Source organism: Arachis hypogaea, chromosome 16, assembly GCF_003086295.3.
Source record: "Arachis hypogaea cultivar Tifrunner chromosome 16, arahy.Tifrunner.gnm2.J5K5, whole genome shotgun sequence".
Lineage (NCBI taxonomy): Eukaryota > Viridiplantae > Streptophyta > Magnoliopsida > Fabales > Fabaceae > Arachis > Arachis hypogaea.
Genome location: NC_092051.1, coordinates 1335353 through 1359193, shown reverse-complemented (window position 1 = coordinate 1359193; position 23841 = coordinate 1335353). Strand labels below are relative to the sequence as shown.

The window sequence follows — 23841 nt, the reverse complement described above, 5'->3', positions numbered from 1 at the left end:
CTAGGTAGTCATCAGCCTCATTCTCAACTACTTTATTGCTCTCCTGAATTAGATCCATTGGAATACGCCGTGGGGTCCCGCTTTGTATGATCCCTCCCATGGCATAATCACTTTTACTCGAGTCAACAGATAGTCTACCTCTAGAATTTCCAGAGGAAGTGCAATGTTGAGGCCTCGAATCCAATGACCTCCTACTTGAAGCAATACTACTCGGATGCGCCCTCTGGTTGGTGAAAATGTCTCCGTAATTACTTGAAAGTGGGTGACCTTGCACCGGAGTCATGAAGCTAAGCAGCTGGCAAACGAAGCTTGATCCCCTGAGTCAAATTGTGGAACACTCCAATATTATTGATGTAATGGACTAATGGTGTAAAATAATCTGTGAAATGCGTGTGAGGAATATATGGTGTAAAATGCTCAGGATCTTGTTGTGCTTGTGTCTGTGAATGTGGTGGTGGCGGTGGCGATGGCGATGGCGGTGGTTGCTACTATTGATTATTCTGATTATGCACAAGATTGCCTTCCTGATTCTCTTAAAATACGATGTCTGACAAATGCAAGTGGGTCCCATATGTACTTCGATACCAATACATGTAAATTTTCAAAGGATGCCGTGAAGGCACCATGGGTTCAGCAAGAACATGATTATACCGATTCGTCCATTGCATCACCCAAAAAGTGACGGACCAATCTTGATTCTTAGGACCAGTCGGTACTTCGCCGTGTGCTTCACCTAGATCCCACTCCTGATGAGAACACCTTAGGACAAACCAAACCGTCTCACCATTCTATTGCATGCATGCCACTCAACGCATTCGAAAGATATTAACGGCACCATGGCACTCCAAATAATCGAATGTTGACGGATGTCAACGGGAATCACGTCTGCCTCAATACGATCAACACCATAAGCCTCCCAAACAAAATGGACATATTGAAAGTAAAAGAGAATTACACACCAAACAATAGTACAGTTAAATAAAAACAGATACTTATTTATTACAATATACTTGTCTTTCTTGCAGATTATCCAACGACCTCCTAAAGTAAGCAAGAGAATGAAATCTGTAAGGCCAATTAGCACGCTCCCAATTACGCCACCTGACATTAGACAATTCTTTAATTAACTTTTATTGTAAAAATTAAAATACAATGTGCTACACTTTTTCGAAGCAGATAGTAATTAATTTTACCTGTTTATAATTAGAAGGAGTCGAAGATTGTCGGGAATCGGCGCTAGAAATGGTAGACGGATCCAAGCCCAGGTAAACAAAAGTGTCAGTGGACCATCGATCTTCTTGCAGTCGACACGAGATGCCCTACACAATACTCTATACAAGTGTGCCAGGTATGCTGATCTCCAACTAAATTGTATCATCCCAGGAAAGTTACGGAGCAACGACAGAAACTTCCAGTGAACCGCTACTCCAGACTTGTCTCCATACAGAATGGTCCCAAATCATAACATTATGTGGTACTTTATGTACTTCTGAATGTGAATATCATCAATCAAGACTAAACGATCTTTCAATCTCCGAAACCAGGTCAACTTTACGAATCTTCTTCTACAATATGTCTTCCTAGGTGTAAGCACCAAACTAGTACAAGCATTCGACCTCTAAGGCCTCATAACTACTCAGGGTTGGTCCTATAACTGGAAGACCATTTGTTGGAAGACCAAGAATTATCGCCACATCCTCCAATGTCACAGCACACTCACCAACTGAAAAATAAAATGTGTGACTCTCAGAGTGTCATCTCTCGATTAGAGCATTGATACTGGCATTGGATGATAACAATATGGGAAACGTTATAAAAATCAGTCTCCCATAAATACCCCTCAACAATTTAGTTGTACAAATCCGAGGGCATTAAGTGGTCACATGTCAACATCCATAAACCCTATAAAACATAACCACATATCACATTAAACAAAGATAAGCATAATTAGTTAATAAGTAAAACTTAACAATATCACATTTTTATTATACATAACCAATATAATATAATTATATTAACAATTATATTATTAACTGTTTGAAACATACTAAATCTATTTTATTAAAATTTAACATTTATATTTAATAACTTCTAACAATAATTAATAAATTTTAAATGAATCTAAAATATAAATCGAGTTATTATTATTAGATACATTTTCTACAGTCTAAAATTTATTTATTTTATAATAACAGAATAATTTATTAACTCTAAAATCTATTTATAAAACTAGAATAATTTTAATAATCATAAATTATTTATTAAATTCATATATATTTTTTTAACACCAAATTTATATATCACCAAAACCTATAATATTATATATATACCAAATTTTTATAATAATTATAAATAATTTATTGAATTCATATTTTAAATTTAGTGTTACTAACATAATTCATTACTTGAATTACACTACCATAAATTATTATTAGGGTTAAGTACGATTTTGATCCCTAAGGTAGGGGCTGAAAATTTATTTCGTCCCCAACCTTTTTTTCGCTACAAATTGATTCCAAAGGTTTAACTAAGTTTTAAAATCGTCCTTCGAACGAAAATACACTTCCCCCTTCTTCCCCAAAATCAACCAACGTCAACCAGAAACAGAACAGAAGCCTAAGCTGAACTAGAACCAACCACCACCACCACCATTATCATCATGGTCATCATCTTCATCATCAGAACTTCTCCAAAATCAACCAGAAGCAGAATAGAAACCCAAGCTGAACCAAAACCCACCACCACCACCACCATTATCATCATGGTCGTCATCATCATCATCAGAAGAACAATAATGGAATCATAAGAAGAAATATACGAAGAAGAACGACAACAACAATGATAATGGAATCATAAGAAGAATAACAAAACTCAAAATCCACCACCACCATCTCCACCCAGAACTCAGATAACTAGAACAATCAAAACTCAGAATCATCAACAAAATTCAAAACTAAAATTCTTCCTCTTTCATTAACAAAAATCATATGCAATTACAATAATAAAAAATTCTCAAATTCATCTTCAATTACAAAAACCAAAAATTCATAAATATAATTACCAAAATAAGCGACGAGACGAGGTGCGACGGCAAGGAGGAGGTGCGGCGAGACGAGGGCGACGGCGAGGCGATCATGACGGCGAAGGCGAGGCGATGACGTCGGCGAGGGCGAGGAGCAGCGACGTCCACCCTCACGGTGAGATCCAGCGGCGAGGACTGAACGACGAGGAGCAGGAGCGGCGGTGGCCTTTCTCCTTCCCCTTCCCCTTCCCCTTCCCTTCCCTTGCCTCTCTTCTCCCTAAACCAAAACCCAATCCCCTCCAGCGGATACCCTCCCCCTTTTCCTTAACTCGTGTTTCTTTTCTTTCTTTTTTTATTTTTTTAGTTAAGAGTATATCTATACCAATATATAAAGGCAATACTAGAGTTTGGTGTCCAATTTTTATAGACACCATTTGCCCTCAAATAATTCATTTTACAAATCAAATTTATGGATAAAATAGTAATAATACATTTTTGTTTATAATTAAAAAAAATCATTAACCCATTAAATAACTGCTGCAATCGTGAGAAAAATAAATAACTGCTCCACTTACAAATATTTCTCACTGTTGTCGATTCTTTTTTCTGCATCTTGCTGCTATCTTTTGGTTCTGACATGTATTTACTAAGAAAGGACACCTGCAAATCATCGTGAGAGAATTTGACAAGGAAGTTGATACAATTTCTATGCCAATTCCATTGCCAAATACAGGTACCTTTTGAGTAATAATAGACGTTATGAGTACTAATTTTTAATTTTTAAAAAAAAATTCAAAGGACAAGTACTCTTTATCTTATTCCATTTTTACATCTAAAGTTTGTATTTTTTTTGTATAATTATAGATCGAGCACTACTACTCAAATATATTCTATAGTATTAAAATTTATCTATAAATATATTCTATATTTATTAAAATTTATCAATATTTTTTTTGCATTGTTTGATACGTATTATCAAAGTCTATGTTTATTAATTGATACGTATTATTAAAGTCTATGTTTATAATTTTCTAAACTATCTAAACTATTAATTATGTAGAGTATTAAATTTGACATTTATTTATAAAGAGTACTAAAATTGACATTTACTAATTTTTTAAATTATTGTAAAAAGATTAATTAATTTAATATTATTCATCTGTCATATGATTGGCATATAAAAGATGTAAAAAAATTTATATTTACCAATGGTAGAATGAAAAATCTCTACGTATATTTTGTTAATTTTTTTCTTTATTTTTAATATGTTCTATATTAAAAAATATTATTTTTTATTAATTATTAGATTCACATATAACACAATAAATATAATAAATATAGTGAGATACAATAAATATAGTAAGATACGAATTTGTTAATTGATTTTTTAAATAATCTGGCAACTTAAGATAAGAACTTTGTTAATTGATTTTGTTAATCTCTTTCTTATTTTTAAATATCTGTTTCACTTTCAATCATGCTCTTGCAACCTTATGTTCTGACAATTATAATTGGAAAATTCAACGAATCAGCAATCATATTATATCAACTAATATAATTCCTATTCCAAATCCATTGTCAAGTACATAATTAACTACACTTAGACAAATGATAAGAGCCACCCATCATCATCATCATCATCATTTTGTTTCAGGTAACATAAAACTTAACATGTCTTATGATAATTCAATTTTTGCTTAAAATCTGTATTCTACTCTTTGAAAATTCTAGAATTGAAAGCGCATGATAATGAAATTGGTACAAATAACAGACGTCATAGTAACATAATTGGTTGGTATTCTATAACAAAATTAATTAAATTAATATACACTATTTATATATTTTTGATGCTTATTATTTAACTTAAAAAAAATTACATATATAACAGAGCACTCCTTACTAAAAAATACAAAAAGTTACTAGAATTTGGTGTCCAATTTTTTTTAGACTTCGTATATCCTTACATAATTTATTTTATAAAATAAATTTAGTGGACAAAATAATAATTTTTTTAATATTTCATCTTTATCATATAGTATATAAATAATTAAAAAATTAAAATAAACAATGTATTCATAAAACTAATAATAACAAATAGAATAAAGAGAAAAAATATTAACATATCGCTTATTTTTTTGCCATGTGTATTTTTAAATTTGAGTGATTAAATATATTTTACAAAGTAATAACTATAAAATAAAAATAAATTTTTTGCTCTAAATTATTAAAAGAAGTATTGAGTTCTCTTTAACTAAAACTTTTATTATAAATTTATTACAAAAAAATATATTTATGTTTCAAATTAATGTAGATGCTTGGGATAAAATATTAAAAATAAAAAAAAGATGCATTTGCATTCTCATATTAAAAAAATAAATAAAGTCATTTTAAATACAAAAATACTACGTTATAAGATAATTATAAAAAGTTGTCAAACATAATAATTTTATTATCAAAATAATATTTATATATTGTGTTAAATTAATGTAACATAATGATTTTTAATATACTTTAATTTAATTTTTTTAGTTTTTATTTTAATTTATATATTTTCATATTTTAAAATTTTGGTAATAATATATATTTTTTATAATTTAAAAATAAAACCAGGAGAATTCTGACTTAAATACAAACATAATGATAGAAGAAGAATACAAGAATATTGATATTTCATCTCATGTATTTAAATACATGGCATAAATAAAAATTAATCCTTCTTATTATAAAATTATTTTTCATTTAAAAATTTAACAAATGCCAAAATTTGATCACGGTAAAATGGGTCATAATTTTATAAAAAATCTAAATACTATATTAAATATTACAAACAGTGATTGGATAAATAATTTTCAAATTCTAAAATTAAAAACATAGATAACGCTCTACATATTTATATGAGTTACTGAATCAATTTTTATTGAATAACTATCTTAAATATCAATTATAAAAAAATGCTACTATATCAACCAATAATATTAATAATCATGAGACACGTAACATTATTTATTATTAAAAATATATTAATTTAATAATATTAAATATGTAATAAATTTCTAATGTGAAATATTAAAATATAAACACAAAAAATAAAGATAAATTAGAGTATAACAAATAAACTATTTTTTAAAAAATATTTCTGCAATCTTAACGGACAAAATACTCATCATATTGTTAATTTATCATAATAAATTTAAAAAATAAATTTAAAAATGTCACAAATTAATGGACGATATTCAAACTTTGAAAAAAATCAATGAAAAAAATATAATAGAAGAATATTATTTTTAAAATATTCTCTGTTTCAGAATAAAATTAAACAAATTTAAAATAATTAAAATTACCTTTATACGCGACATAAAAGTTAACTTTAATCATGATAACTAATTTTAATCTTATGAATTCAAATTATGCTTATTATCTGTATTACTCTTTAAAAATATAGGTCTGGAATCACATTATAATGAAGTTGTTCAAGTAAAAGATGTGGTGATGTCCTAACTGGTTAGTACCCTATATATTCAAAACATGTAATAACGTCGTTTTAAGTCATTTTGCCTATACATTAAATCTTAATATAGAAGATTAACAAAATTAATTAACTTAATTTACGCGATTTGATTTGATTTCTGAGAACTAATTTTTAATTCTTTTAAGATAATCTACAACATATTAAGTTTGTATTTTTTTTGTATTAGTGTAGGTCGAGACATACACCACTGCTACTAATTCAATGCCTCAATCAATCTCTTATAATGAACCAGTTACAAATAATACTAAAAGCCATGCAAATATGAAGTTAGTACTCACATACTCTACTTATATTTTTAATATTTTATCTTCATCGCATAATATTCATTTAAAATATTTTTTGTATTGAATAAATTAAGAAGTTTGATATTGTGCACTATTATATAAAATGCCTAATGTTAAACAAAATTATGAAGTCTATAATAAAAAAATAAAACAAATAATTAACAAATACTATAAATTTTAAATAGGCAATACATTCGTAAGACTAATAATAACAATAACTTTGTAATAAAATTTTGGTAACAACATATATCTTTTAAAATTAAATAGTAAAATTAGAAAAGATCTACCTTAAACACAAAATAACAACTATTGTAAAATAGTACAAAAATATGTCTTATTTTATCTCATGTATTTATTAATGTATTGTATAAATTATATAGATCCTTTTTATTATAGAATCTTTACCCAATTAAAAATTTAATAGATAGTAAAATTTGGTCATGGCAAAATGTGTTCTAATTTTTTAAAAAATATCAAAATACTATATTAAATATTATAAGTCAATAGGTAACTAAACTAAAAATCCTCAAATTAAAAATATAGATAACATTGTATATATTTTTATGAGTTATCGGACAAATTTTTATTGAATAACTAATTTAAGTACAAACTAAAAAAATGCTACTACAAATATTATTTAATGGCAATAACCGTAATACACATAACATTATTTAGTGATGAAAAATAAATCTTAATTAAATTACAGTAACTAAATAATAAGTCCTTGATGATAAAAAATTATCAAATTAAAATTTAATAATGTATGGAATATAACATAAACACCCAAAAAAAAAAAAAACAAAATAAAGTACAATGAATAAACTAATTTTTAAAAATATTTTCGCAATTTTAGAGGACAAAAACTTCATCATATCGTTATTTTGTCATAACAAATTTAAAAATTAAATTAAAAATATTATAAATTAATAGACGACATTCAAAACTTTTAAAGAAATACAATAGAAGCATTATCATTCTGAAAATACTTTTTGTATATTTTAGAATAGTTGAGAATAAAAATTTACTCTATCGAATATTTCACCTCATATATTACCTAGAACTTTAACTATGACGATTTTATATTATCTCTTTATTGTGTGGTTTTATAATTTAACATTTTAAAGTGTTTTATAGTAATTTTAATTTCAACAAAATATGATATAAATAAGATCACGTCAATATTAAAATAAAAAAATATTTATCTAATAAATTTGAAAAGTAAATAATATATTAACAGAAAAATAAAATTAATTTCTTAAAAACAATAGAAAAGCGGCTGAACAGGCACGTTAGTGCCTGTTGAGCCGCTAGTTTGGAATAAAAATAAAAAATTTGGTAAAAAAAACGATTTTAAAACTTAGTTAAACTTTTGGGACTATTTTGTAGCAAAAAAAGGCCAATAACAAAATAATTTTTCAGCCACTACTTTAAAGACCAAAATTGCAGTTAACATTTATTATTATTATTATTATTATAATAATAATAATAATAATAATAATAATAATAATAATAATAATAATAATAATAATAATATACCAGAATTATTATTGACTAAGAATAATTAATTATTATATTTATAAAATTTTAAAACTTTCATTTTCAGTACAATACAATAAAAAAATTTATTAATTGAATATCTAACTAACAACACACAATAGTAATTTGTTAATCCTTAATTAAATATCTAAACACTATATTTATAATAATAATTAATTCAATAATTATGCAAAAATTTTTAAATTTGTTTTCTTATACTGAATATTTCTAACAATAAATAATAATATCATACATACTTAATATAATATTTCTACTTAAATCTATCACTACTATTTTTATTAAATTAAAATATTTAATAATAAAAAATTACATAATATAAATGACCAAGATAATTAATAATATAAAACTCTGGTTAATTAATTTTTTTTATTTTGGATCTTTTAGCTATTGTTTCTGAATTTGTTAATGGTGTTTTTTGCTGATCTAACAATGGAAAAAATGAAGAGAGAAGTGAAGTTGGAGGTATGTGTTTCAAATAGTGAGAATGATGAGAGTAAAACTGTAAAGTGATGGGTGGTTGAGAGATTAACGAAGCTTAAGGAGAGCCAAAGTTGGGAAGCGCTGCATGCAAGCCACGAGTTATCGGTACGCAAATCGAACGGTTCCATTTGTGTATCATTCAATTAGTATAATCGGATCGTCTGATTATTTTTTTTTATCAGACCGTTCGATTTGTTTAACACTTTCATCCTAAGGGCATTAATCACCCTACACTCCAATAATCTTGCTATACACGAGCTATTACCTCATATAAAATTAAAAAGTTCACTTGGAAACAGAACTTTTTTTTTTATAATATTAAATTTGTATTGGTGTAATTCATCAAAATGTCAAAAAAATTATATTTAATATGGTTATGGGAATGTTTTCAACTTTTTTAATTAAAAAAAATAAAAAACATCAAAACGTCAATGACGTTTTTCTATTCTCAATTTAAAAAAAATTACTTCATTCAAAACGATTATGTCGTTTTGTAAAAAATATATATTTTTTATTTTTCAAATGAAAATGGCATTGTCCTTTTGTATTTAATAAATTTAAAAATAATTTTTATATACAAAACGTAAGTGACGTTTTGTGTCTTTTAAAAGGTAAAAAATTATTCTATACAAAAGTAAAACTCACATACATTAAAATATTGGAGCACATCACACAATTTGTTCCAATATAAAAAAAAATCAGTCCTTGAAAACATGTATAAATAATTATAACTAATAATAATAATAATAATAATAATAATAATAATAATAATATCTGTAAGCAAGCGAATACAAAAATGCTAAGTATACAAATACTTATTTATGATTTTTATACGGATTAATAAGCATTGAAAGCGTTTCGGGGAAGCCAATGAAATGAGTGAGTAGTGAAAAAGGGAGAGGAAGGATCGTGTGTGAGAGAGAGAGTGTGTGAGGGTGAGAAGTTGAGAATGGCGACGCCTCAGAAGGAGCAGAAGCCATGGAAAGCGGAGTATGCCAAGTCAGGGAGATCATCATGCAGGACGTGTAAGGCTCCCATCGACAAGGAGCAATTCCGCCTCGGCAAGATGGTCCAATCCACCAAGTTCGACGGCATCATGGCGGTATTACTCTTCCCATTCCTCTCTTTTTTAAGTTTTTTCATTTCTTCTCATACCCTAACCCCGCTTCCCTTTTAATCCATCATCTTTCTTCCTTTGAGAAACAGTGGCAAAGGGCACTGTCTAAGGTCTAATGAGCTTTAACTTTTCTGTTCTTAACTTTCATTCCTTTGTTTCTTTAACTCTGCTTCTACTGCATTCTTTAGAAAAATGCTCTTCCTTTTTTTTTTTTGGTAAAAGAGGTTGAGTATTTAGAAATTGTGGCTTTTACTTTAGAGAACTTCCTGGAAGAAAAAAAGAAGGTATAAATTCCTTCACTTGAAAAGTTTTGTTGCTTGGTTAAGAGTGCATCCTAAGAACATTTTTGGCTATGTAAAGGCTTCAATCTTTATTTGAACTGCAAAAGCTTTGACCTTGGTTAAGAGTGCATCCTAAGAACTACTGGGATATCTTCTTAGTTTTTGTTTCTACAATCAATTCAGAAACTATTTCTAACAAGATCTTGAAATTTATAATTATCACATCATATGAGCATAAATAACATACACATTATTATTTTAATAAAATAACTTACATATCTCACCTAAACAATACTCCAACAATAAATTCAAAGAGCTGAAAAGAAAGTAGTCTTGTTATTTAAAATCTTTAGTGCATTTGAATTAACTTGGTAGTAGGTAGTAAGTAGTGAGAGTTACAACATTTGGTGTTTTGATCTGTATTCTTTTTCTATCAGATGTGGAACCATGCGGATTGCATATTGAGGAAATCCAACCAGATAAAATTGTATGAAATTTTCTACTTATTTCCATTATAAATATGGATCTGTGTGATGATTTGACATCAACAAGGATTTGCTTGTAACACTTTTCTTCTAGAGTTGATGATGTTGAAGACCTAGAGACTCTTCGCTGGGAAGATCAGCAGAAGGTCAGAAGATATGTAGAAGCTGGTGCATCAACAACAACGAAGTCAAAATCTGTCAAGGATACCGAGTGTGGTATTGAAGTTTCACAGAATGCTCGTGCTACATGCAAACATTGTAGTAAAAAGATCACCAAAGGAGAGGTTGGCTTTTAATTTTTCATTCTATGTCATAGTATTTCATATGCTGGCTGCTAGAGTGTGTATGTCATTGGGCTTATGGATTTTGTGGAGGGAAAACATATTTCATGTGTAATTGGGTCTAGAATCTTTCTCCTCGCTGACTGACTTCAATATTATTTGAGGTTCGGATATCTATCAAGCCTGATGGAGGGGGTGCTAAAGGTTTGGCTTGGCATCATGCCAAGTGTTTCATAGAATCATCACCATCAATTCAAGTGGATAAGTTGTCGGGATGGAATAATCTTCCACCTTCTGAACAATCAGCTGTCAGTGCCTTGGCAGGTATAGTCTATACCACCGTATAGGGATCATTATGTTCAAGACAGGATGTTTCTTGACATAGTGGTTGCCTCTGCTGTTTTCTTTTGTAGTTGGCTTCTCACTCGTTTTCTTTCAGGCGATAGTGGTCCAAAAGTTGAGTCCGAAGATACTAAAGAATCCATAAGACGAACCAATTCAAAAGGTGGCACAAAACGTGGGAAGGATGCTGAGGGTGGGCAGAAGTCAAAAGTTGCCAAGGTAAAGGGAGACGAGTCTGCTAGCAGCGTGGCATCAGTGAAAAATTCTAGTGATTTGGATAAGGTAAATGATCTAGAGAATAGATTGGAGGCACAGAGCAAAGAACTCTGGGCTCTAAAGGATGATCTTAAAAAGCACGTGACAACACCAGAGTTGCGTGAAATGCTAGAAGCCAATAATCAAGATTCAACTGGATCAGAACTTGATTTACGTGATCGCTGGTAATTTTCTTTTCTTGCACTTTTTGTGTTGATCTTTTAACCACCTTTTGCCTCCTTATTGCTTTTGCTTTGTGATGCTCAAGGTTCTCTATTCAATATGATATCCACCTTTTATTCTAAGTTACCAAGGATTTAACCGATAGTAGATATCAGATATAGTTATCTATTTGCTGGGTGGGTGTAAACTGTTAAATGCATTATAACTTGTCCTGAGCTCTATTATAGTTTTAATGGAAAAATTAGAATTTATTAATCTAAATAAACAACAATAATACAAGCATGTTACCACTATACTATTTTCTTTATGGAAGATATTTTTTTACATACATTTTTGTCTTTTTCCACTCCCTTTGTGATGTATTTTGGAAATGATTTACATGATCTTTTCAATCAACGTCTATTTTCGATATTATTGTGATTTTCAGTGCTGATGGAATGATGTTTGGAGCACTTGGTAGCTGCCCAACATGCTCTGGCAATCTGCACTATTCTGGAGGAATGTACCGGTGCAGTGGATACATTTCTGAGTGGAGTAAATGTTCGTACTCTACCTGTGAATCAAAACGTCTTGAAGGGAAGTGGAAAATCCCAGAGGAAACAGACAACCAGTACCTTAAAAAGGTGTGTAAGGAAAATTGATTGACACAAACCAAAACTGTCAGTTCTGACTGAAGTATTTGCATGTCATTTTCAGTGGTTCAAATCTCAAAAAGGGAAGAAACCAGTTAGGATATTGCCTGCACCGTCAGCAAGGGAAAGTCAAGCTGTTGCTTCTCAGAATCAATCTTCAAATGGTGGAAGTTTGGGAGATTTGAAAGTTGCCATGTGTGGATTTCCTAAAGAAACTATTGTATAACTTCTTTCCTTTGTCATCTGTGTTTTTGAGTCCATAAGTTGAAGTTCCCCTCTCCCTCAAAATCATTTTGAGAATCTGTCATGTCTTAGTTTTGTGGCATGTTTACAAATGATCTTATAAGAGCTGATCATGCAGGCGGAATGGAAATGCAAAATTGAAGGCTTTGGTGGGGAGCTTCATGCAAAAGTGAAGAAAGGTAGCTGCTGGATATGAAAATTCCAGAAGAATATATATCTCTTTTGTTAAGGAAGGATTTGGAGAAGCATACATTTCTATTCTTCATCTATATCATTTTGACCTATTTACTTGCAGAAACTAACTGCTTGGTTGTTAGCGGATTGCTCAATGATGAAGTTGAGATGAGGAAGGCAAGGTAGGGGTGCATTCAAATTGCGAATCTCAAATACCCATTTTTTCCTAGCTTTTTGTTCTGAGTTATTCAAACCTAACTGACTTAAGAGTTCTTCTATAGGAGGATGAAAATACCAATAGTAAGAGAGGACTATTTGGTTGATTCTATTGAGAAAAAGAAGAAGCTTCCCTTTGATATGTACAAAGTTGAAATGATTGGAGAGTCTTCTAGCATTGTCACAATTAAAGTGAAGGGGCAAAGTGCTGTCCATGAGGCTTCTGGCCTACAGGATTCTGGCCACATACTTGAGGAAAGAGAAACCATTTATAACACAACTTTGAATAAGTCTGATTTATCTACTGGTGTTAACAGGTGAGTTCATTGTATTTTTACCTTTCTTGTTCAGCTTTTAGCCTAGAGTCTGTTTCCTCGCCCTAAGCTAGGATTAGCAGCAGCTTGTTATCTGCTATTGATGTTAAAAATTGAAGCTAAAGGTATGCATCTTGATATTGTTATACTATGTTTGATGTTGAGGGAAGCGTTAAGAAAGTTGGAATAGAATTGGAAGTTACGACAGAGCTAGGTCTCTTGAACAACTAACCTTATCATACACATTTTCACCCAACATAGGTGAAATTACACTGCTTTTGCTCAATTCCTAGAGGTTTACTCACTTTTCTCTGTCAAGTTCTCTTGTATTAGATGCCTATTACAAAGATCCTTGTTATAATACTTTTCCCCCATCCCATCCCCTCACATTTTAGTAAAAAAAGATTAAAAAATCCATTATTGACACTTCCATCATCATCTTCTAACTTTTTCTTATGTAAAGCTACTATATTCTCCAAATCATTGAAGAAGACAAGGGTTCAGCATGCTATGTGTTTCGTAAATGGGGCCGAGTGGGAAATGACAAGATTGGAGGAACCAAACTGGATGAAATGTTGAAATCAGATGCAATCAAGGAATTCAAACGATTATTTTATGAGAAGACTGGAAATACTTGGGAGGCTTGGGAGCAAAAGACTATTCAGAAGCAACCTGGAAAGTTCTTCCCATTGGATATTGTACTTATTCTAACCTAACTATATAAATTTTATTTGATTTTGATCAGTTTCACCTATAAGGCAATTATTCAACTCATGGCTATTTCAAATGTCACTTTGTAGGATTATGGAGTTAACAAACAGGTTTCAAAGAAAAACAGAAATGACGAGGACAGCAAACTACCACCTGCATTAAAAGAATTGATGAAAATGCTCTTCAACGTGGAAACATACAGGTTTTGATCTAATACCACTTCGTTTTATTGGCAAATATCTTATTCAATACTAATTCTTGGGTTTTATAGAGCTGCCATGATGGAATTTGATATTAATATGTCCGAAATGCCACTTGGGAAACTGAGCAAAAGTAATATTCAAAAAGGTATCTACATGTTCATTCCTCTATCTCAATTAGCTATAGAAGTTTACTATTTTCTTTTATTGGCAGCATGAAGCAATCATGCTGTGTTAAAGTAATAAATGTTTGATTTTATGTTATTTTGGTTCTTCTTTCCAGGGTTTGAAGCATTAACAGATATACAGAATCTCCTAACTAAGAATTCTGACCCATCAGTCCGGGAAAGCTTGCTTATTGATGCCAGCAATCGGTTCTTTACTTTGATCCCATCTATTCATCCACATATTATTAGGGATGACGATGATTTTAAGTCAAAGGTGTGTATTACCTTCCGAATGATATTCCAGGTTGTATTTGATAATAAATACATGAAACATGAAGTCAGATTGATGCTTTGATTTTTGTCAGTTTTGTTCTTGCAATTGTGTGGCACAAGGATGTTGATAAAGTTATGCCTGAATATAGTTAAAAAATGATGTCATTTTTATTTTCTTGTTTTCTTAAAACTCAGTCATGATTTTTGATATATAAAGCTTAATGGATAAAATATTAATGCAAGAAATGTAAAGCCTTTTTTTGGTTAAGAAAAGAATTTTTTTTGTGTTTGAATTTGATCAGCACTTTTCTGACTCTTTTTTCCATGTGGATTGGCACATGTGAATCTTGTTATATTTTGAATAATTTTGTTGCAGGTGAAAATGTTAGAAGCTCTTCAAAACATTGAAATAGCTTCTAGATTAGTTGGATTTGATGCTAACAGTGATGACTCCATTGATGATAAGTATAAGAAGCTCCAGTGTGTCATGTCTCCTCTACCTCATGATAGTGAAGATTATCGATTGATTGAGAAGTATCTCCATACTACTCATGCTCCCACACATACGGTATGTTTCTGTGTATTTAATTTCAAGTATGAGCTCTTTCATTTCTTTTACTATATAACATCCTTATTTGTATTCCTTCTATACAGGAATGGAGTCTTGAGCTAGAAGAAGTTTTTTCCCTTGAAAGGCAAGGAGAATTTGATAAGTATGCTCCCTATAGGGAGAAACTTGGTAACAAAATGCTACTATGGCACGGTAGGTTTTGATTATTATTTGACCAGTATTGTGCTGTTTCTAATATCCAATACGACACAAGAGTAGGAAAGTTGAACAAAATGAATACAAATCAGATTTCTTAATAGAAAAAGTGAAGAGAAAACCTCTCAATCTATGAATCTTGGAATTCTGCTCCTAAACTTGATTAATCCATGGGAAGGCCCATGATATTACTACACAGGAGTTCTAAAAGCCTAAACTTCTAGGTTATAATTTCTTTAATCTCTCTGTTGAAATACCTCCAGTTTGGGTAAATTACAATCGTTTGTATGACTTATTTATTTTTTGCAATGTGCATACTACATTATGAACAGTAATATGTATAAAATTGGAGTTAAGACACCTATAACAATTTTTCTCTGTTTCAGGTTCTAGGGTGACAAATTTTGTGGGTATTCTTAGCCAAGGACTTAGAATTGCACCTCCGGAGGCCCCGGTGACTGGCTACATGGTTCGATTGATTACCCCTCATTCATACTTATCTTGTTTTTATAATTTTATGCATTTCATACGTAATTACTTATGCACTGGTGGCAAAATCTGAATATTTTGCATTGCAGTTTGGCAAAGGTATTTACTTTGCTGACTTGGTCAGCAAGAGTGCTCAGTATTGTTTCACTGAAAAGAAAAATCCTGTTGGTCTAATGCTTTTGAGTGAAGTTGCCCTTGGAAATGTCTATGAGCTCAAGAAAGCTAAGGTCAGTCTGGTTTGATTCAAGTTGTGTATATTGGCTTTTTAATGAGTTCATGCACATTAAACACTAAATTTCTGCCAAATTGATTTGCAAAAATGTTCATTTTATATTGAACGGCTCCTTCATCTATCAAACAGTACATGGATAAGCCTCCCGAAGGAAAGCACTCTACTAAAGGCCTTGGCAAGAAAGTGCCTAATGAATCAGAACATGTTAAGTGGAGGGACGATGTCACGGTTCCCTGTGGCAAGCCTGTGCCATCAAATGTCAAGACTTCTGAGCTCATGTACAATGAGTATATTGTGTATAACACTTCTCAAGTAAGTTTCATGATTGGTTGGTCTATTTTTTGCCTTACCATGTCAATGAAGTAAGTGTTTTAAGTTAGAATACTTGTTTAAATTGTATCACAATTAAATCAGGAAATTACTATCGTGACCATTATTGATTTGTAATTTTGATATATTTATGCTGATTAAATGGGACTTATAGGTATAGCTCTCTAATGATTGTCAACTTAGTAATGAAAACTAAGTATTGTTAGCCAACTTGTGGAAACTGTAAAGCACACAAATTTTCAGCACAATGATATGATGTTTGAGTTTGTGGCTGAGTATAATTATTCTCTAGCTGCTAATTTAGGTGCATTTTGATGACCATATCATAAAGCTTTTCAAGACAAACCCTAGTGCTTTTTCCGAAAAACGGTTTGATGGTTTGTAAATCACTTATGCAGTTATGCATGTGACTGAATGTGTACGATTTGTGCAGGTTAAGTTGCAATATTTGTTGAAGGTGAGGTTCCATCACAAGAGATGAAGAATTGAAGATTGTTGGAGTAAACTAGGCAGCATTTTGAGTAGGAGTTGAACATAGTTCTTCTAGAAGTCTTTAGAATTCCTGTTGGTAAAGGTCTCATTTTGGGTTTCCTGTGGAGATCTTTCTTCTTCCTTTCCGGTGTTTGTAATGGGAACTACTCAACATTTACAGCATTGGTCTCTTATGGTATTAAGTGATCTGGTAATGTCTATAACTAAACCACCATTTTAATATCAGACTTTAGCTTGTTTATCGGCGAGCTCTTACCTTTTAGAGTATAATGGCATGTTTGGTTGTGATAAGAATGAAATGGAAATTTTCATGATGAGTTTGATGTGTAAAACTAGACACAGTTTATCCATGAAAATTTCATCCCATGTTTAGAGCTCCTAACAAAACGTACCCCTGCCTTTTAAGTTTTATGTGATGCATGAGTGTGGTTGCTTGTTTAAGGGTCTTCTCGTGTGCTATGCATATATTAAGTTTACCTTAGATGAGTACCCTAAGATTAATCATTTTAATGATATGTATGCATAACTAACATCAGAGTTGTATGCCACTTGTTGAAGGGAAGGGCTTCAAAATGGTTCATATTCATATAATGTGTCTTTTGTGGTTTGAAAGAAACAAAAACCCTTGAATCCAGAGAAGAAAAAGTATGGCCGCTAGCTTAACTGATGGGGTAATGCAAAAAATTCAATAAACTAATGAAACAAGCACAAATCACAATGGTGGTTATGGGAGTTAACTGGTTTGCACAATATTTTATGTGGTCTGCATGTGATAAGGTGATGCTGTTAATTGTCTCACCATAAAATGTTGATTAATGACACTGATGGTTTGGTGTATTTAAAATTGTTGCATGCTACTTGGTGCCAATCAAATTATTGTTTCGTAGAAACAGCCACTTCTCATTGTTAAGGATGACGAACTGCAATAATGTCTTCAGTTTTATTCTGCCTGCTATATTCATATAACAGTCACCATTATATAATATGTATTTTATTGTTTTCTCTTGTTAAGGGTTGTGAGTTGTGACCTCTATTACATCACTACGTGTTACCCGCAATAACACAGATTTTCATTTGAATCTTAAACCATTTTGGTTTTTATCTCTTGGAGCATGCTCTGTAATTTTTATTTTGCAGGGAAAGGAAGTAAAGGGTTTCAAGTGTCGCTTTTTATTTTTATTATGGAGAAGGGATTGGGGTAGGACGGGATATGGAGAGCATGTGAGCTTTACCAGCTTGTAAGATCAGTTAAGAACAAATCGGACGGTCCAAAATTTCCATAAATCGGACCCTGAGTTGTTCAAATTCGTCCAAAAAAATCTTATAATAATTCCGAATTGTTTTTTCTATTACTCAAAAAAAAAATAAAACAACACAGACGGTCTGATTTACACCGTCTAAAATTCAAAATTTTCCTCCTTGCAAATCAGACCACTTATATTTTACTTTACAAACAATTCGCATGGTCCGAATTGTTAACATCAAAATTCACAAAAAGCTGCCTCACATTGTGGTGTAGCACCTGCATATCCCTTAACGGAGCACTACACACTCATATGTTTATAACCAAAAAAATCAACCTTCAAGTGTAAAGTGAATTAAGATATTCTCTTCTAAAACCTATATTTGCAAATTGCAAACAAACCTTTATATATTTGATTTTAGATTTTGATGATGACCCGTAGATATCTAAATATTAGATGAGTGTATGACATCATCTTGTACGAGTAAACGGAACTGTAGAAGATTTGAATTTCATGATTCACCAAAGCTACTTGCAGATCATATCATGTAGTAATTGTTGGTAAATCATAAGAGAGTCAGAGAAAACATGCCTTAAAAGTCAAATGAAAGCTTCTCTTCAATGAATAGGAAACTGCAACGGTTGAATGAAGTCATGAAAGCAAGCATAACCTTTACTTCTCTAGACCAAAGAAAAACGAAATTACTTAAATATCTGTTCTTCATTTATTTATTTTAAATTTTAACATACTGAGGAATCTGGTTTGCAAGCCAGAAAGAATAAGAGTGAAAGGAACATATGATATGGTGTATTATGGGTTTTACTAAATAAAATTGTTTAAATAAAAGAGAGTTTCTGTATCTTTGTACAATCTTACTCTCTATTAGGTCTTATTAAAGCTATTTGTTAAAGTTATTTATACTATAAATATTTTTTTAATAAATGTACTACTAAATAATTTTTTAAAATGATCTTTTTAAAAATTTTTACATTAAAGATATTAACAAATATCTTTTTTAGCAAAATGCTAATAATAATAAATTTAACCAAAGACTAAACTATCATCAATTATATCCCTGAACTTTTTTTATACTAATTTAATTGTTGAAAAATACACATGACACTAGTTTAGCTCTTAAAAGATATATGGAAGTAAACTAACATTATTTAATTTCATTAGTTATGATATTTCTCATTATTTTCTGTACTCTTTTTCGCCTATGCTATTACAATTGACAATGTATAATTTTAACTATAATAACCCACAGAAATTGATAAAAGAATTAGTTAAGATAGATCCAAGTCCAAAATGTTTAGAAACATGTTTTATTGGTGAGTCAGTGAAGAGCACTGATTAAAGAGTATTACATGTCTCCGGAAATGCTGAAACATGTACTCCATATAATTGTAACTATATAATTTTTTGATCTTGGTTTAATAATTACAAAAATAAAAAATTACTACATGAGAAAAGTATTTCCATTTGAGTATACTAAAACATGTCATTGTAATAAAAATAAACTAGAAGGGTCCCCATAAACAGAAAGCTGTGGGGGCATAGGGTAACCGGCAGGTGGCAGTGTACTAACTCAGCGTTGTAAAGTGACAAACTTCAGCAGTTCCCAGGTGCGGCGTTCGGCGCAAAATTGGAACCCAACTCCAACTACTCTTAAGAAATTCATTTATCTATCATATCTTTCATTACATATTGCCAGTAACGTATTTAATTTAAGGGGTACTCTATTATACATAATTTAAGGGTACTCTAAATACAGATTGAAATTGTATAAAGAAAAAATTAAATTTTTTTATAGTTATTTTTTATTATTTTATTAATGTTCAAAATGTGAATTTTAATATTTTTAATTTCTCTTTCATCACATAAAAAAAATCTGTAAACTTACATTTTTATCATATAATTCACCTTAATTTAATTAATTACTGCTCGTTAACTAAACCAAAACCAAAACATTTTTATAGGAGATACTGAAATAAGTAAATAACCATAAAACAAAATACTTAGATTATTTTATTGTTTCTAATAATAACAAATAAAAAAGTAGAAAACTTTTATTTTAGAATAAAAACATTTTGTTTTTTTTATTTATCTCTCTCTTTTTTTTTAAAAAAAATAATTTGTATCTCTCTTTTTTAAAAAAAAATAATTTGTATTTCTCAAAGTTAAACTATGTCTACTAGTTAAGACAAGTTGAAAATATAAGTAAAAAAACAAGTAATTTGCATTGTGTCGTGTCTATTTCTATATTCTAAGAAAATTAAACAAAAATATATGTATTTTAGAATGTAATGCTTTAATTTATAAGTATTTTTAATTTCAAACAAGTGGTATGTTGTATGTATACTTAGTCCTCCTAGACATGATTCAATAGGGGGATACAAGAGTAATGTTACATAGTCAAATATCACAAATAATAAATAAAATTATATATTTAATAACATTTACTTATAAAATAACATGAATCATTCTTTTTAATTAATCGACACAATTAATTTTTTTATAAATATTTTTTTACTTAATTACACCAAAAATCAATTTAAATTTATGAAAATCAAATCTCACAAATCTCTCCATAATTATTAGCTTATTATATCTACAATTATATAATCTTTATTTTAAATAAAAGTCTTAAATTCTTAAATCCAAAATCTGAAATTTGTTAGTCTCAATTTATTGAAGATAAAAAAAAAAGAAAAATTTTTTGTTTATGACCGGTAAAATAAATAATAACAAATTAATTTTAATTCATAGATTATACGTGGATGTTATATGTTTAAAGTTATGAATATTATACATATACAATTTATATTTTTAATAAAATTGCTAATAGTAGATAATAATATGTTCGCCATAACAGTTGGTAAAGCAATTTAAATATTATTAATGTATTTTTTATTCAATTATTATTATTTGACAGAGTGCAAAAAAAAAACATGAGAATAGAAAAATAATAAATATAATTAAAAAAAATTATAAAAGAAAATTTTTGGCTGCTATTTTTGTTGTGACTAAACATTTGGGGTGATACAAATACTACATACTGCTAAGTACCGAATTGGTTGATACATGAACATGAAACTTAAAAGAGAAGGTACACGAAATAATTAATGAAGCAATGCAAGTTACATTAACCTTACCCTCCTCATAGAAAATATTGCATCAACCATTAAGCAATGTTCCCCTGGAACCCTGCATTATGAACCCTCCTTTGTCCCCCATTCACATTTTCTCATATAATATAAATATAACACCCTCCTTTATTCCATTGTCCCACACACAATTCATCAATTTCCCCTAACAAAAACAACGTAACCATCTCTTTCTCAATCCCTCTCCAACCAAATATATATATATAGCATAGTCCTCAGAGATTAATTTGCTTAATTGCAAAATATATATATAAGTAATGGCTTGTTCAAGTGGAAATGGAACAAGTAGTGGTGGGTCAGGTTCACCGTGTGGGGCGTGCAAGTTTCTGAGGAGGAAGTGTGCTGCAGATTGCATATTTGCACCATACTTCTGCTCAGAACAAGGGCCTGCAAGATTTGCAGCCATACATAAGGTGTTTGGTGCAAGCAACGTTTCCAAGCTCTTGCTTCATATTCCCGCTCATGATCGCTGTGAGGCTGTTGTCACCATTGCTTATGAGGCTCAAGCTCGTATCAGAGACCCCGTTTATGGTTGCGTCTCTCACATTTTCGCATTACAACAACAGGTACTTCAACTTTCTTTTCGAACTTTATCTTTTGCGTAATGCTAGGTATACAAAAAAACAGTCATAACTTGCTTTATTTAGCATTCATTAAGAAAGAATGCTAAATAATAATGAATGCTAAATAAAGCAAGTTATGGCTGATTTTCTTTGGTTACCAAACATTTTCGTTATTCTTTTATCATTCAGTATCTTTAACTTAATTACTTTTACTTATAATATATTCTTCCAGTTTATTTCCTTTTTGGTAAAAATTCAGGTGAAGTCAACTTTACGTGAAGTTGATATATAAGAGCCGTTAGATGAAAATTTAGTTAAATTAGTCAAATCATTTAACGGCTCTTAGGTATCAACTTCACGTGAAGTTGACTGCACCTGATTTTTCATCTCTTTTTTTTCTTCTTAAGACTTAGTAGTCACGCTGGCTGATGCATGTTCATCAAGTTCTATTTAGAAATCTAGAATTATATATATATATATATATATATATATATATATATATATATTGGAAATTTGGAAAATGAGTGAGGTCATTCAATAACTCCACTCCTGTCTTTTTCTCTTGCTAAAGCTATACATACATGTTGTGTTTTGGCTTCTATGATGCTTCAAGAGCCAGTCAAAGCTAAAAATATTTTTAATTAAATATTTATTTACAGTTGTAGTGAAGGTGATGTATGTGATAAAATAATAATTAAAATTTATGATTTTCTTTGTTGGTACATATGTATAGGTAGCATGCTTGCAGGCACAATTGATGCAAGTGAAGGCTCAGCTGGCACAGAATCAAATGGAATCTTGTAGGAACATAGAGAATCAATGGCCAGGGAATGTTGGTGGAGCCATCAACAACAATAATAACAATCCATTTGGTCACACCAATTACATGAACCCTCCTATATCTCCTCAGAGTTCACTTGAATCAATTGATCATCACAGCAGCAGCATCATTGATGGAGTTGCAAATAATAATATGCATGACACAAGACCAGAGGATTTCAACTCATTCCAACAACAACAACAACAAGCTTCTTCTAAGAGAAGATCATATAACAACAACAACAACAACAATGACCTGGGTGAGCTGCAAGAGTTGGCACTTAGGATGATGAGGAACTAATTATTATTAGCATTAGCCTTTCTAATAACACTACTACCTAGTCTCATCTTAATTTCTTTTCTTATCATCCAACACTATTGTTATTTGAACATAGTTATATCCTATTTTGTACTAAAATTTACCTCTTATCTTATAATGAATGGGTATGTCTGTTCAAAATATAATGATAATAATTATGTTTATTTTTTTCTTCAAGGATGATAGTTTCCTAAATGAGGGATATATATTTCTATTAGTGTTGCAAGCGTGAGGAGTGCATAAAATTAGTTCCGCATCAAAAAAAGTAAGGAAGAGTGATGAGTTTATAAAATGAGAGATCCATTAAATTGACACTTTAAGATTTTGAGTTAAATGTTTCTTATGTTCTCTTAGCTTGGACCAAAAAGGAATAGCCTAATAGGGTTTGTCTTTAATTGTAATGCATTCTTAGCCGGTCAAACTTCAATAATGTACCTTTGAATTATGAGTTGTCCTTCATCTTCTTCTTTCTTTGTGATTTTTATTTTTATGGATGATGGCAGAGTAGGAGTTTTTTTTTGTTCTGATGGGAATCCCCATATATCCATCATCATGATCATGCATGGTTCATTTGGATTTGTTACTCTTAAAGGACAAACACATATACTAGTCTCTCATGTCCTTATCTTACTTTACTGAATGAATAATCCCATTCATTTTGGCCACATTTATTT

General features: G+C 30.3%; 2 protein-coding genes across 2 annotated transcripts; both read left to right on the top strand.

The window, feature by feature from the left end:
- The first annotated feature begins 9693 nt into the window (after nt 1–9693).
- On the top strand, nt 9694–17296 carry LOC112754570 (poly [ADP-ribose] polymerase 1). The gene is made up of 20 exons (XM_025802250.3): nt 9694–9974; nt 10708–10757; nt 10850–11039; nt 11201–11360; nt 11476–11818; nt 12244–12439; nt 12513–12668; nt 12810–12870; nt 12987–13047; nt 13147–13398; nt 13859–14093; nt 14196–14308; nt 14378–14454; nt 14590–14747; nt 15123–15314; nt 15401–15509; nt 15899–15981; nt 16091–16228; nt 16363–16545; nt 16997–17296. The coding sequence occupies exons 1-20, from the start codon at nt 9822–9824 to the stop codon at nt 17042–17044; spliced, it is 2958 nt and encodes a 985-aa protein (XP_025658035.1). The 5' UTR covers nt 9694–9821; the 3' UTR covers nt 17045–17296.
- Nucleotides 17297–21366: 4070 nt separating this feature from the next.
- On the top strand, nt 21367–23339 carry LOC112754571 (LOB domain-containing protein 16). Its single transcript, XM_025802251.3, has 2 exons — nt 21367–22032; nt 22763–23339. The coding sequence occupies exons 1-2, from the start codon at nt 21724–21726 to the stop codon at nt 23147–23149; spliced, it is 696 nt and encodes a 231-aa protein (XP_025658036.1). The 5' UTR covers nt 21367–21723; the 3' UTR covers nt 23150–23339.
- Nucleotides 23340–23841: the final 502 nt, after the last annotated feature.